At 35.7% G+C, this 14,857-nt stretch overlaps 1 protein-coding gene across 4 annotated transcripts; it reads left to right on the top strand.

Moving 5' to 3' along the window:
• The first annotated feature begins 4,818 nt into the window (after positions 1–4,818).
• On the top strand, positions 4,819–12,928 carry LOC146883609 (uncharacterized). 4 transcript variants are annotated; one of them, XR_014984453.1, is made up of 4 exons: positions 4,819–5,339; positions 6,621–9,676; positions 9,918–10,007; positions 10,865–12,928. XR_014984453.1 is itself a non-coding variant. In XM_085666268.1 (3 exons), exons 1-3 carry the CDS (start codon positions 5,067–5,069, stop codon positions 10,973–10,975), a joined length of 474 nt encoding a protein of 157 aa, XP_085522394.1. In that variant the 5' UTR covers positions 4,819–5,066; the 3' UTR covers positions 10,976–12,928. The 4 variants fall into 4 exon arrangements, 1 of the variants encoding a protein (XP_085522394.1); XR_014984452.1 differs by lacking the exon at positions 10,865–12,928 and adding an exon at positions 10,082–10,203; XR_014984451.1 differs by lacking the exon at positions 10,865–12,928 and having other exon boundaries at positions 9,918–10,203.
• Positions 12,929–14,857: the final 1,929 nt, after the last annotated feature.

Here is a 14,857-nt window from a genome sequence, read left to right as displayed (position 1 = left end):
TTCCATTATTATATCATACCATTATCGTATCATACCACTAAAAATATAAAAATAGATAATTGAAGATAATAAATGATAGATTAAATGGTTGTAATGCGCTACCTCGTTGGCCCAGGGAAGGTGGTGTGTTCGTAAATCCTTAAACTTAAGGGCTAATGAACGAACAAGGTCCATGCGTAAAACTGCAATCAAAGGAAAGGTTATGGTACGTTTATCCCATCATAATACAAGTACCCTCAAAATGTAAGATGAAAGAGAGTTATAACAAAAGAGAAAACTGTGGTTGCACCGTAACTCATAAAAAATAGCATGCTATGCAGCAACTCCTCACCTTCACGGATTGGTCACCTAAAGAGTTAAAACCACTTAACCCACTCTATTAACATGCAAACAAGAAACTCTTGATTCACTCTCCTAGCTGCAACATAAAGAACACTCCTAGGTAAACTATGGATTTTGAAAAGCACATTTGCATGCGTATGTCCCATACGTGAACGAAAACCAAACCTATATGCTATGTGTATATATAGTAACCTATCCTAACAGTGACAAAACCAATCAAAGCAAGAATGAAACATCACCATTCAAAGGTAGATATCTCAATAAATGACAACCCCAACGTGAGTCATGCAACCTCAAAAGTAATACGTTAAATTAATGGAAAAAGATAAAGAAAAGCCACACCATGCATTCATTCCAACACGTTGCACGTAACCACCATAACTCCCCCTACTACAATCCATAGCTAGTCTACGGGTGGCGGTTACTGTTCACAGTCCATTAACTATTTTAATGGTGTCAGCAAAAAGGACCAAATTGAAAAAAATTGACGAATATTAGGACCAAATTGAAAAAGAAAACAAAAGTAGGACCAAATTGAAAAAGCTGAACAAAAACTAGGACCAAACAATTATTTAAGCCAAAAAAGTTATGTACATATAAGATGGGATAATTTTAATATTTATGGTTGGATTTTGTAAAATTTAATTTTTAAAATTTTTTTAGTTATATTTTTTTATTAAGAATAGTTATTAAAATTTAATTATGAAAAGTTAATTATTAAAAAGTTAATAATAAGATGGATGTCTTGGTTGGGATTGATTAATCTATATTATAAGATGAATGTATATTTTGAAATTGATTATTTAAATATTGAAAATGTTAGTTATTAATAGAGATGTAGAAAAAAAAAGTAAAGGAATTACTTAATGGTAGCTGTAAGGAAGTTGTTTTTAACAAATATATTGAATAAGTTTTATTTTTGTTTTATAAAATATATTTTTTAATTAGACAATTTATAATAATGAAATTGAAAATGTATAAGTGAATAGAAAAATTATTTATTGAATGAGACTTAGACAATTCAATTATAGTGCTAATAGGTAAATGAGACTTATAAATAACCATTTGTGCAACGTCACGATCTATCGATATTTAAGGAGCATCATATGTAATGGCTCATTGTTCATTCAATATGGGTCTTCATAAGTACATGTGGTGGTTGGAATTTTCATAATGGTTCACACTTTTTGCTTCAGGAGGTTGAATGTGCAGTTGTATGGTATGAGAAAGAATTTTGGACTTTCCCATTAGAATTGCACAACATAATTAGATTCAATGATTTGCCCACTTGAAAGCAAGGTTATGAGGTAAGAATTTGAATACTTTTCTTCGTCGTTGATGGCAAAATTCTCCATCCTAAAGAAGTCAATGTATTCATGTGTAAAGAGTGCTTGTAGTGGTTGTGTTTATGAGGTAATAAAACACTATGACAATTTGGTTTGAACCAAGAAGTAAGGTGTTGTATTTATTGGGAAAGTATTTTGGATTTAGGCTATTGATTGAAATAATGAGTCAGCCCATGTCCCTATGAAGTTCAGCCTTATGTTTAGCACACATACCAAATAAAGGTGTTTAGTCTTATCTTTGTGTCAGAGTGCATGTGAGATCATTGATTGAGAGATTGAGTCATTGGAACATCTCCCAATTAATGTCAGATTGAAGTGTATTAAAAGCAAATATGTGTTTGACACGCTTACCTAGTAAAGTTTTAAAGTCTTGTCTTTGTGGTAGAGTACATATGAGATCATTCATTGAGAGATTGAGTCATTGGAGCATCTACCAACATAAGAGCATTGATTGAAAGACGCCTCAAGTCTTTGTCACACTTACCCAGTAAAGCTGACAAGTCAAGTCCTATCAATTTCATAATGAAGTCTAATCAAAATTGCATTGTCTAATGAGCAATTTTTAAAGAAGGGTTAGAAGGCGTGTGATGGTTGATAGTTCAGTACTATAAAAGGATGGTGGTATCATGTTTAGAAGTTATGGAGTTGGTTAGTATAAAAAGTAGATATGGCTTTTGTTGAGTATATGAATGCTTTCAATTCCTTTGTTGGGACCATGGGATCCAGATTTAAGTCATTTGTTGTACCATATCCCTCAATTTGTTGAAGAAGGAGCTTCTGACTTCATTTTCTTAAGGAATGAGGAAAATTGTCAACATGTGATTCATTGGAATTTAGTCACAATCTTGGTCAAGATAGTGTCTTTTTATGTCAATTTCATTAAGGTTGAGAAGCCTCAGTATGTCTATGGTCCATCATCGACTAATGATGGTGGAGTTACTAATGTTAGTCTTTGGGATGTATGTTGTGTAAGGCAATGTAATCTTCTTTTCTTTATGTATGTCAGTGTTTTATGGGACATTTGTAATTGTTTAAGACAAACGAAAGCAATGTTTTAATAATTTTATGTTGATTAATTATTTCAAATTTTATTCCACCAATATTCGTAATTAAGGTTTGAAATTATCATACAATTATGACTTTTGCACCCTAAATGTAGGTGTTATAAATGTTATATGATAATGAATGTTTTCTCTAGTATTTTTTCTCTTAACACAATGGAATAAGTTTGGAAGCCATAAAAAAAGTTAGGTGTTGTAAAAGTTACTCAGAAACACCATCAACATCCTAAATTAAGAGTAAAAAGTATGATACAACTATGTCTTATGCACCCTAAATGTAGGTGTTATCAATGTTATAAAAATGGAATATGATAGTCTAACAACTAGAATTTGACAACCTAAGTTATAACCTTAAGTGGATCTGACGTGGTATTAATGATGTATTTAATTTTGTTTTATTTTAAAAAGGAATTGTGAAGGACGTGAGATTTTTGTTATATATTTCTTTATTTATGAAAACGAAGTAATTGGCAATCAAGGGAGGGAGAAAGGTGTTGTTTTTAAAACGTTTGTGCTAGGTTTGAAGCATTCGTTTTCTTTTTGTTATTATGACTTGGGTTATGATCTGGTTTAGTGTTTAAAAAACAAAAAGTTTATAGTTTTGCAATTTGGTTTGTATGTTTTTCTTTGTAGGGTTTGGTTATTTTATTTATTTGTGGTTGAGTGGTTGGTTAGGTTTTCATTTGATGATGTGATTATGTATGAAATTGGGAATTTTGAAATGCCGGCTTGGCCACTGGTTTGATCGTTACTGAAGTTCATATTGTAGCTGACTATGAAAGAGTTCAAATTAGTGTGAGAAACCCTCATGAAATACAATATAATGTTTGCATTATGTATAAGCATTATTGTTATGGGGTTTCTTTGATTGGATGAAGCAATGAATTTGAAAGGTATTTATGCCAAAGTGTTAGATGACATGAATTTAAAATATCTGTATTAGGATAAGTAACCCATTATTTTTGAAAAGTTTGATTAGTTATTACTTAAGTCGAAATAAGTGTTGACCTGAGTTGAATAATATGCACATTTTTTTACAGTTTCAAGTTGTGTGTAAGATATTCATGGTAACATTACTATATTCTTGTATTTTTCATAGTAGTGTTTATTTGTTGTGATTTTAATGGTTGGGAAACGTAAAGGGAATGTTCACCTAAATGTACCAACAAGGGCAACAAAGCCAAGATGGAAAAGAAGGATAAGTAGGACTGTGTTTATTACTTGGTTGAATTGATATCATTGTTCTTTGATTTTGTAATTGGTTTTAATTTTCTGATATGCTACTACAGATCAAGATTGTTCATAGATGCGAAAGTAAATACATTGTTGAAGTCAACAATGTATTGGAGTTGGATAAGGCCTTGGAAATCAACTACCCATTACTATGAAAATTTTTAAGTCGATGGGTTCCAAATGGTGAATTTATTCGTATTAGGCAGCACTTAGTGCATTTATCTGTTTTGATGTATGTATATAGAATTTGATATTGATATATGTGGTTTGGTGGGTTCATTATTTTATAAGAAATCCATCACAATTACAGACACTATTAAGAAGATTAACAAACGTGTAAGTAGTGATGGTGATGATATAGAAAGTGTTTGTCGGTTGAATCCTTTACTTTGCTTTTGTGTATTTTATTTTCCTAGGAAATCTAGGACAATCACGAACATGTCGTTCAAAATTTTAGATAACATTGATAATTTAAGTTAGTATAATTGGGCCAATTTAGTCTATAGTGTCAACACCCAATTTCCTCCGGGTAACAATGATAAAAATAATAATAGAAACAAGTTAATTAAAAGTTCAATTGAGAAAAATAAATAAATAATTAATAAAATAAAAAGGTAAAAAAATATGTTTTAGTTTGAGAAAGAATAAATATCTAAGTTTATTTTATTTTATTTATTATTATTATTATTATTTTTTAATTTAATTTAATTTTGTTTTTTTGTTTTGTTTTATTTATTTATTTATGCTTTTTATTTTATTTTACTTTTACTTTTATTTTATTATTATATTATTTTTCTTTCTTTTTATTATAGTTCCATTTTGTTTTACGTCTCTCATTCTAGTTTAATAAAAAAAGGAAAAAAAAAAACAAAACGAAAGGAAAAAAGAAAAAAAAAAGAAAAAAAAAGAGAAATAATAGAGCTAGAGGTTAACGTAAGGTCTTTGTTATCAAGACATATGCCTTTTTATAGTAGAGCTATGCCTTTTTACTATTGGTTAGTTGAAAGAAGTTGAAAGGTGCATCAATTATGCCATCATTGTTTTTGTATTAGGAATTACGTGTAGTAGCTAGCTGGCCGTGGTCATGGTGGTTGAAGGAGCAGGAAGCAACATCTGCTCTCAGCCTTATCCCACATCTCGAGATTGGAAGGGGCATAGAAAAAGTGAACAGAAAAAAAAGAGAGAATTACATAATAAAAAGGGGAAGATTCATGAAAAAGAGGAGGATTTTTCATTACAGAGGAGAATGAAGGATGAGACAGAACAGAGGGGAGATTTCATAAACAAAAGAGGAGAAGGAAGCATGTCGTGGCTGGAAGAGAAAGAAGCTGTTAGTTCATTAAGTTTTATCTCGAAGGTAAGTGCCCTTAACTTCTTAACTCATTGCTTAATACTAGTGCTTATTAACATATGAGTGGAATGATTGTATGGGGTTTGTCTTGAGTTAAGCATCGTTCATCTTGTTGTTCATATATTGTTTATCACCTCTACACTCATGATCATGCTTGTCGCCTTATCACTCGCATCTTCCACCCGGACAGTAAAAAAACAAAGCACCAAAACAGTTTCCATCATCATCGTATCATCATTGTTCATCATCGTATCATCATCGTAAGGTACTCACATTCTTGCAAGGAAACAATCACGCAAAAAATCACACACTACACCCTGCCATTAACGGACCTCCATCACTGAACAAAAAATTCAACTTCAGAGCCATAATTTCTTTCCTCAACACCCTGCACAACCAGCATGCCCAACCACAAGAACAAAAACACAACAATCCAAACTCATAAAATCAAAACAACGCTACCGGCGAGTCGGAGTCCGAGCGGACTGAATGATAGTGGCTCCGATCATAGTTGCGGGCACGACAATAAGGCTTAGTGGCATAGCTTCCAAACACGATGTGGCTCGCGCGAGAAGAGGTTTGATAATCTTGGAGCACCGCGGAGGCGACGCTTCTGGTAGGGTTTAGCGTTGTCGACAACGGCTCTAACGAATCGGGAAGTTGGTGTGGCCGTGACCTTGGAGTTGCGGTGGTGGCTCGCGCGTTGGGAAAGTGAGAGAGGCGCCATATTGTTTCGTTCTTCGCCGACGACTGTGCCGTCATCGACCGGAGATGGTGGCCATGACGCCTTTGGGTCGTCGGAGGTGCATCAAAGGGTGGTCCTCCGTGGGAAGAGGTTCCAAACGTGAAGGTTGAAGAAGAACCTTTCTGATTTGAAGAAAGGGAATATGATAACCTAGGGTTTTCTATTTTTGTTAGAAGAAGATGGGTTGACCATCTTTTTGCACCTTGCACCCCCATAATTCTACCTTGCACCTTTCATTATTTCACTTTGCGCTAGAATACATTTTACTTTGCGCACCCCCTTTTCTTTATCTCACACCCCTGTTTTAGTTTTATGATGTGAACACCCCTTGATGGTTACTAACCTCGTACCCCGCCACACTTGTTTCATGTTTTACTTCGCACACCCCATTTTTCTTTATCTCGCACCCCTGTTTTAATTTTTTGCTGTGAGCATGCCATGATGGTTACTAACCTCGCAGCCTTGCCACAATTGTTTCATGTTTTACTTCGCGCACCCCCTTTTTCTTTATCTCACACCCTTGTTTTAATCTTATGTTGCAGGTACCCCCTGATGTTTACTAACCTCGTACCCCTGCCACACTTGTTTCATGTTTTACTTCACGCACCACCATAATTAATAACCTCACAACCCATGTTTATGTTTGTCTTGTTTTGGGTCTGATTGTGTTTGCTGTCTGTGCCCTAAATTTTCAAAGTTTACACCATCTTCATATTTTTTGCTCTATTTTCAGATTTTTACTCATTGCACCCCACTATGTTTTATGCCTACACCCTCCATGCAATATTTTTTAATTATTATTATTATTATTTGTATTTTTTTTTACCTTCATTTTATTTTTTTCCCATCTTTTTGTACACATGTTTTTTTTTTCTCTAAGAAAACCAAAAAATATTTGAAAATCATAAAAATTACAAAAATAAAAATCTAAAAATGAAAAATGTTTTCTTCCACCTTATTGTGTTTGTCCGGTCACTTGCACTGTGTGACACTCAATTTTCAAAAATATCAAAAATAGTTTTCTCTTTCAATTTTTGGGTGTTTGTTCGGTCATTCACGTCGTGTGACACTATTTTTCAAATAATTCAAAAATACCAAAAAAATATAAAATTTTCAAAATATAAAAATATCAACATTTCCAAACAAACAAGTTTCTAAAGAACTACATGATCCTGATTTCTATATTTAAATGAAAATGCGTAGGGCCAAAGTCAATCCTTGTCGGACCCAAAAATCAAAAAATATTTTTGTTTCTTTTAGTATTATTTGTCTCATTATTTTTGGTGAAAATTAATGTTTTGAAAACCACATCAACTTTGCTTGTTTAATTAAGGGTACCGTCTTTGGGTGGGCGTTGTAGCGTGCTAACACCTTCCCTATGCGTAACCAACTCCTGGATCCAAAAAAATCTGGTTTTTTGCAAACTTTCTTTATTTTATGGTTTTTCATAGTTTGTCAGAAATAACTATAGTGACGACTCCAAATCTCTTTTAAACCCCATTTTCTTTTTTGGTTCGTCGTCCCGTCGTAATCTTGGTTGTGACACATAGTTTTCTAGTGAGTATTTTGGACCGTGGATGTAAGGTGTTGCGACAAAAGCAAAATGCACACAACCTTAACTTAGTCGGTGCAGTCCAAGTGGTTCATGTAATTACTTAATTCATAAACAGTCAAATTATATTGTGATTGATCTGGTTGTTTAATTTTTAGATTTATTTTGAATTTTGAAAGCTTTGGGTTACTTAACGTTTTTCCTTGGAAGATGTAGATGGTGACCAACACTTCCGTAGAATGTTGGGGTGGCCTATATTAAAGCTTAGGGCAATTAATATTGAGTTTGTATTTGAAAAGAATGAGGTATTATATTTGTTGTGTTCAGTATTGTGTTTCAATTAATTTGGTTGAAGCTGTATTTCTCGTCATATATGTATTGAAATGGGTTATTTGTTTGTAAGTTGTTCTTGATTGGGGCATTAGGGCAGAGGAAAGAAGCAACCTTATCTAGTGCAGATTTGACATTTTACTTCGCCTTATAGGCCTCGGTTACAGCTGAATCGAAGCCTATAAGGAGGCGGTGGCATTTTTGCAATTTCGTCAGGCTTTTGACCTCGGGTCTTTAAGGACCGAGGCAATAAAGGGGGCTTTAGGCCTCGGTTACAAATGAACCGAAGCATATAAGGCAGCCCAGTTTTCAAATTTTCAAAATGCCACCAGCATCAGGCTTTTGGCCTTGGTTCTTTAAAGACCGAGGCAGTAAAGGGCGCTTTTGGCCTCGGTTATTAATTGAACCGAGGCCATAAAGTCAGCATCAGGCTTTTGGCCTCGGTTCTTTAAGGACCGAGGCAGTAAAGGGGCTTTTGGCCTCGGTTATTAATTGAACCGAGGCCATAAAGTCTGTTAAAATTCCCAATTCGCGAACCCTAACTACTATTCATCGTCTCCCAAACTCTCTTCTCTCTGCGCGAATTTCTTCGCTCTACCACCACCATCACGCTCCGCCTCCGTCGCCGACCAGCATCTGCCATCAATAGTCGTGCGTCGTCGCCTCCGTCGCGCTGTCCAGGTTCACCGATTGCAAATCACCTCCCGATGCGGGTCAGTTCGAAAACTCTGCGCGAACTTCGCTGCCACCACACAATGCATTGTGTTCTCTGCAACAGAACCAGTGACAACCATGGCAACACCTCGCACCACCGTGACCTGCCATCAACACCTGCAATGAAACCAGCGCATCCTCACACAACACCACCATGGGAGCGCGAGTCATCTTCACCAGACGTGCAATTTCACACCACACAGATCCATGCGAAACAGCAGAAACCACTACAACAGCGCGTCATCATCACCACTGCAACGGTGAGCGAGAATGAGCCAGAACAGCAGCAGAAGCCATAGCCACCACTGCGAAGACGAAACAGACGCTATGGCTTCGGTTCTTTCAGACCCGAGGCAGAAAACAGACGCTATGGCCTCGGGTGATAACCGAGGCCAAAAGGAGGTGCCTTTTGACCTCGCCCCAATATGCCTCGGTTCTAAAACCGAGGCAGAATCACGAAAGTAACCGGGGCCAAAAGCCCTCACTGCACTAGATATTCCACTCCATATTGAGGAAGAAGGGCATTCAAAAAAGAACGACAAACAGGCTAGAGGTGATTCCGAAGTCACTAAGGATTTGATAAAAAAATTTGAAACACATGAAAGGTTTATTGGGGAGATAAAGGCTGAGATTTTGAAGATGCGTGCAAATTTCTTTTCCAAGTGGTGAACTTGATACCTCCCATACTGAAGAAACAAATGTTGACCCAGGTGAGGGTTGTCCTTTTGAGCACAACGACTATGACGATGGTGAGGGGTGTCTTTCCAAAGCCTTGCACGAATTACAAACTTGTCCTTCTTTGTAAACTTGTTCTTTGCAAAAAGAATTTATGGATCAACACTGTTGTGGAAGTGATAAGAAAACCTTCCAAAAACCAGAGACTTGTACTTTTGAGGACAACCTTCACCAACTTGCCATTGTCCCATATATTGCTAGCCAAAGTACTATAATGGTTGTAGATATGTGTCACTTATACAGAGAAGTCATTGCTCTTTTAGAAAGGTATGAAGTTTGCATTCTGCATGAACATATGCTGAATTAGTGTTTTATTTAAGTAGTGTAATTTTACTGTTTAAATGTCTATATGTTCAAATCAATGGTCAAATTTTGAATAGTGATGAGTGCCACGGGTTTCGTCCTCGTGGGTGGATTGATAACATTGTAATTTATGACACTTCATTTAGTTCAAATAAATATTTATTTCAAATCCATGGAATTAAAGGATCATTGAATGTGTATGCAGGTTATATTGTTTGCAGGAAACAAATTAATGCACAAACAAAAAAGGCTGATTGGGAAGATCAATAGAATCATCTTTAGTCCTTTGTATACCGTAAGCTTATTGCTTTTATATTTATTTTTTAGACTAACTTTGTAAACTGAAATATGTTTTGTGGCTGATTGAAGTCATTCAAGATTGCAAAAAAAGAAAGGTGAACAAACGTGTGTGGTGTCTAGATGACTACAAGCATTATTTTGGACGATGTTTTCTTTTTGTACAAGATATATTATTAGCGCAATTTGTGAGTATCTTTGTTCATTGTGATATATTTTTTAACAACTGAAGATTTGTTGTGCTTAATTATTGTCATGTTTAGTTGTTTGCCTCAATGCTTCATGATGAATGTTGGTGGTGTTATGCTTTGAATTGTCAAACGAAGGTTTCTGTATTAGATTCCCTTGTGCACACCTCTGGCCATAGAAAACAAATTGATAATCATGTGGTAAGTATGAAAATCGACTAACACCGACAATATTCATTAACTATGTTTATTTAATTGACACTACTTATGGTGTTACTTATCTATGATTGGAGGTCCACAATTTGGAGTAGTGTTTCAAGGTCTTGTTACATGAAAATAAGGAAGTGAAACCTACTTCAATTGAAGTACACTTTGAAGACCTTCCTCAACAACCTAAATTCTAAGCATACACACTTATATCTTCATACTGTGATGTTAAATAATTGTGCATAATGTTATTAAATTATGTGGTTAATACTTTCATGTTTGATTATGGTATTATGATGTTACGATATTTTGAGATTTGGGATGCATTAAAACAATATGATGACAAAAGCATTCATGTCTACACCTCTATTAGAAGAAAGAACTTACATTACCTGATGTTCAACTTCCATAATTTTTTTTATATGAGAGCCTTATTCAATGTGTTTTGTTTTTATGATAGGAAGATCTCCAACAATTTAGGCAACAATGCATATGTGATAGAGTTCTTGACCTCGAGAATTTTCATAAGGAGATTGTGCTTCAAAGATTTCAGCCATATATTCGCCGTTAGCAACTGAAGTAGGGCATGTGAACCATTTTGGTTATTCATGTTGTCTAAATTAGGTTGTAGATTGTGTAGGTATACACTAACTGAATTGAAAAGTTGTGAATGAAATCACATGAAATTGTTATTTGTTGTTTTGTGGATGGTTGTGGACATCTTGGTATTAATTTGTGTTGTAGTTGTTGTTATTGGTCTCTTTTGAATTATTTGGTATGCTTGATTTACTTATAGATACCTTTACATGAAATGAGTCAATTGTGAACAGGTAGCGGGCAACTCATGTAGGCCATATTGATTGAAATTTATCTCCATGGAATGAGACATATGCCCTCATTTAATATTTAAATTTGGGGATTTAATTGAATTTTCTGTGCTTAAAGATTGATTTAATTAGGATTTGTGATTATTGGATTTATTGAGTAAGTTTGGTGAAAGTGGCGTAAAAATTGATTTTAGTTGCATAAAATATTATTGGATATTCTAACGTTTGTTAATGCAGCTGGAATTTATTTTTGGTCATTAATAGTGTGGATTTGAAATATTCGAAGTTACAAAATAAGTCCAAAATCAGGAAATTCTGGAAAAGAATAAATCAGGAGCTAAATGCACCCCCAGATTTTATTTGCACACTCCTTCTAAAGTGGACCACCAAAAACCTGTTTTGCCCCCCCCAGTTTTCACTAAGTTGCACCCCTACTACCACTTAAACTCCACTCAACCAGATTATGCCATGTGGCAATCCCCACCTTTCAAATCAGGCCAACCATAAGCTGACACGTGTCATAATCCTCCACTCACCAAATTGACCAATCAAATCCTGCCACGTCACCATCTCCCAAAATGAAACCCTAACCCTAATTTTCTCCTCTCCTTCCATCACCATGGCAGCCTAGCCGCCAATCTCGCCGGAATTCGGAGCAGCGCCGTCACGAACACCACCGCACCTCTTCGTTCGCACAACATCAGCCACCGTCAACTCGCCGGAGAACGTTTCCACCTTCGCGCCTCTATCATCTTCACAGATCTGCACCGCAGTTCCATCATGCCACCACCATAGTTTACGCACCATGGAAACCTGCATCAGTTCACTCACGAACCTTCACGCTGCAGCAGCGCAACTTCTCGCCTCCACTGTTTGCACAACCACCGCTGTAGCAACGAACACCACCAGCGAACACCACCACCGCGAGCCACCCTCATTCTTGTCCATTTTTCTGCACCAGCGCGCACCAGATCGGAGAAGAAGAACCACTGCATCTGCAACACTTCGCCGGAAAACACGAACCAAGCACCACGCCAGCGCATCCTGCACTTCACCTCGCAAACGCACCTGGACCAGATTTGCGTGAACACTCCACCATCCTTCACGCACCAACAGTGGCAACACGACCATCCTCCATCAGTTTTGACGCAGATCTGCCTCAACGCACCACGAAACCGCGTCAGAGTAGCCATGTCGGAGCAACTATGTCAGAGCAACTTCCATTCGCCGGAGCAGCCGCTATTGCAGCAGCCACAAGCCTCCATGAAACCCTAAACGCAGCAAACCCTAGTCTGAAGAGAGAAAGTGCACTCTACGCCATGTGTCAGCATCTGATAGGACAGTCAAACTGGTCAACTGGTCAGCTCTGGTCAACTGGTCAAAGTCAGCAGTCAACTCTGGTCAAAACTGCAAAAATGGTTAAATAAGAGGGGCAGAATTGTAAATTTGACAGAAATTAAGTTGCTAATTAATTAAATAAAAATAAAAGATTTTAGCAACTGACAGATAAAGCCCAAAGTCCAGTTGAAGCCTATATAAAGAGACTTAAGGGAGCAGAAGCGGGAGGACTTACGACACAACTTAGACAGTTTAGAACTCTCTGGTTTTGGCAGACATCGTCATCCATCACATCTCTCATTCTCTCTTTTATTTTCTTTCCTTCATCATATATTATCATGTATTCCATCAAAGCCATGGAGGGCTAAGCTTTTAGGGTTGATTCCACTGTAATTTCTTAACTAGATTCTAAGGTTAGATGAATTTATGTGTTTGTTATTTTGATTATTGTTGTGGTTTTTGTTTATCTATGTCCTTTGCTTCTTAATCGAATAGAAAATAATGATTTTAAATCTACATGCATGCTAATCATATGAGTCAAAAGGTTTTTAAATTAAATTGAGACTTTACTTTGATTTTATTTAGAAACTTTCATTTGATTAAATAAGTTTTTGCCAATAATTGAGACTATACTTTGATTAGAGGTAATTACTTTAACTAAAATTAGTCAAGACTTTACTTTGATTAATTAAGTTTTCTATTTGGTGAAGAAACAAAGGAATAGACATGATTAGGCATAGTAAAATTAATTGAGACTGTACTTTAATTGAATTTACTATGGACAATCTAACAATTCTCATTTTTAATTGAGACTTTACTTTGATTAAAAGTGAGAATGCCAACAAATGAATTGAGTCTTTACATTGATTGATTTGTAAATCAACAACAATAATTAATTTAACAATAATCTCTAGATAACCAATGAAGAATCTTATTTAGAAAAAGCAGTGGAATTGACCTATTTATTATTATTGTGTTTACAATCTTCCGTGTCATTTTCTTTGCATATCAAAACCCCTTATTTTTATAATTGCTAGTTTTAATTGCATTTTTAAGAATCAAATATTTGAGATCAATTCCGTATTCATTGTGAGACGACTCAGGGTTATCTTAACCCTAACTATTTTGTTTACTACTAACTTGGCAATATTGGAGTTGCTAAAGTTAAGTAGTGGTAATTTGATCGCCTAACGACAACGATATCAAATTTGGCGTCGTTGCCGGGGAATACGGTTAGTATTTCTTTTATTTTGATTTTGTTTTTATTTATTTATTTTATTTTATTTTATTTATTTATTTATTTATTTTACGCATATACGTTTAATAGAGTTTGTTATTTTGTAGTCTTTAGTTTTCTTTTAATATATTCCAAGCAAAGTTCTATTTTTGTTTTGATTAAGAATTTCTTTTAAGAAATTTTTTGAGACTAGTTTGGAAAAATCTGTCTAGGAAAGACTTGGTATTTAAGTTGTCCACTGTGACGCACCTCTCTTTCCTGGGAGTAGACCCAACGAAATCTTAACTCATTTCTTTCTTGAAATCTTTCTCCAAAACAAGAATAGGAAAAAAAACACAGGAAACACTTTCAGGTGGACTGCATAGTGCATGACTCGGGCCAATCCGGGTCAATTCTATCAACTTGAAAGGAACTTGAAAGGAACTTGCGTAAATCACGCAGGAGACTTGAACTCAGGTGTTCTACTGAAGGAGCACCGTCATCATCTGAACCTACCACTGAAAGTGTACCGCTAGAATCACCTCCGGTGATTAACATATCTTTTGATCCATCACCTGAACCAGAAATTTAAGAAGATAGAATGGAAGAAAGAACAATAAGAGAGTTGGCTTCACCGGATGCAGCAATTACACAAAACATATGCATCCAATATCCAGATGGAGAATGTGAGCTTAAGTCTGGGTTAATCCATCTTTTACCCAAATTCCATGGATTAGCAGGAGAAGACCCGTACCATCATTTGAAGGAATTTCATGTTGTTTGTTCATCCATGAGACCTACAACAGTGACAGAGGAACATATCAAGCTTAAGGCTTTTCCATTCTCATTGCAAGATGCCGCTAAGAATTGGTTATACTGCCTTCCTCCAGGATCCATCAATACTTGGGAGACTCTGAAAAGATTATTTCTGGAAAAGTTTTTTCCAGCATCTAGAGTTGCTGCTATTCGCAAAGATATTTATGGGATAAGGCAACAAGAAAGAGAAAATCTTCACGAGTATTGGGAAAGATTCAAAAAGTTATGTGCTTCCTGTCCTCATCACCAAATAAAC

Source organism: Vigna unguiculata, chromosome 9 (genome assembly GCF_037176805.1).
Source record: "Vigna unguiculata cultivar grain cowpea cultivar isolate G323 ecotype 2 chromosome 9, ASM3717680v1, whole genome shotgun sequence".
Taxonomy (NCBI): Eukaryota; Viridiplantae; Streptophyta; class Magnoliopsida; order Fabales; family Fabaceae; genus Vigna; species Vigna unguiculata.
This window is presented reverse-complemented; position numbering and strand designations above follow the sequence as displayed.

What these genes read in the sequence shown, in the direction of transcription:
- LOC146883609 (XM_085666268.1), top strand. Translation starts at nt 5,067, where the DNA reads ATGGTGGTTGAAGGAGCAGGAAGCAACATCTGCTCTCAGCCTTATCCC. An exon ending in CATTAAGTTTTATCTCGAAG is followed by an intron (nt 5,340 to 9,917) that starts GTAAGTGCCCTT and finishes ATGTGTATGCAG; the next exon opens with GTTATATTGTTTGCAGGAAA. An exon ending in TCTTTAGTCCTTTGTATACC is followed by an intron (nt 10,008 to 10,864) that starts GTAAGCTTATTG and finishes TTTTTATGATAG; the next exon opens with GAAGATCTCCAACAATTTAG.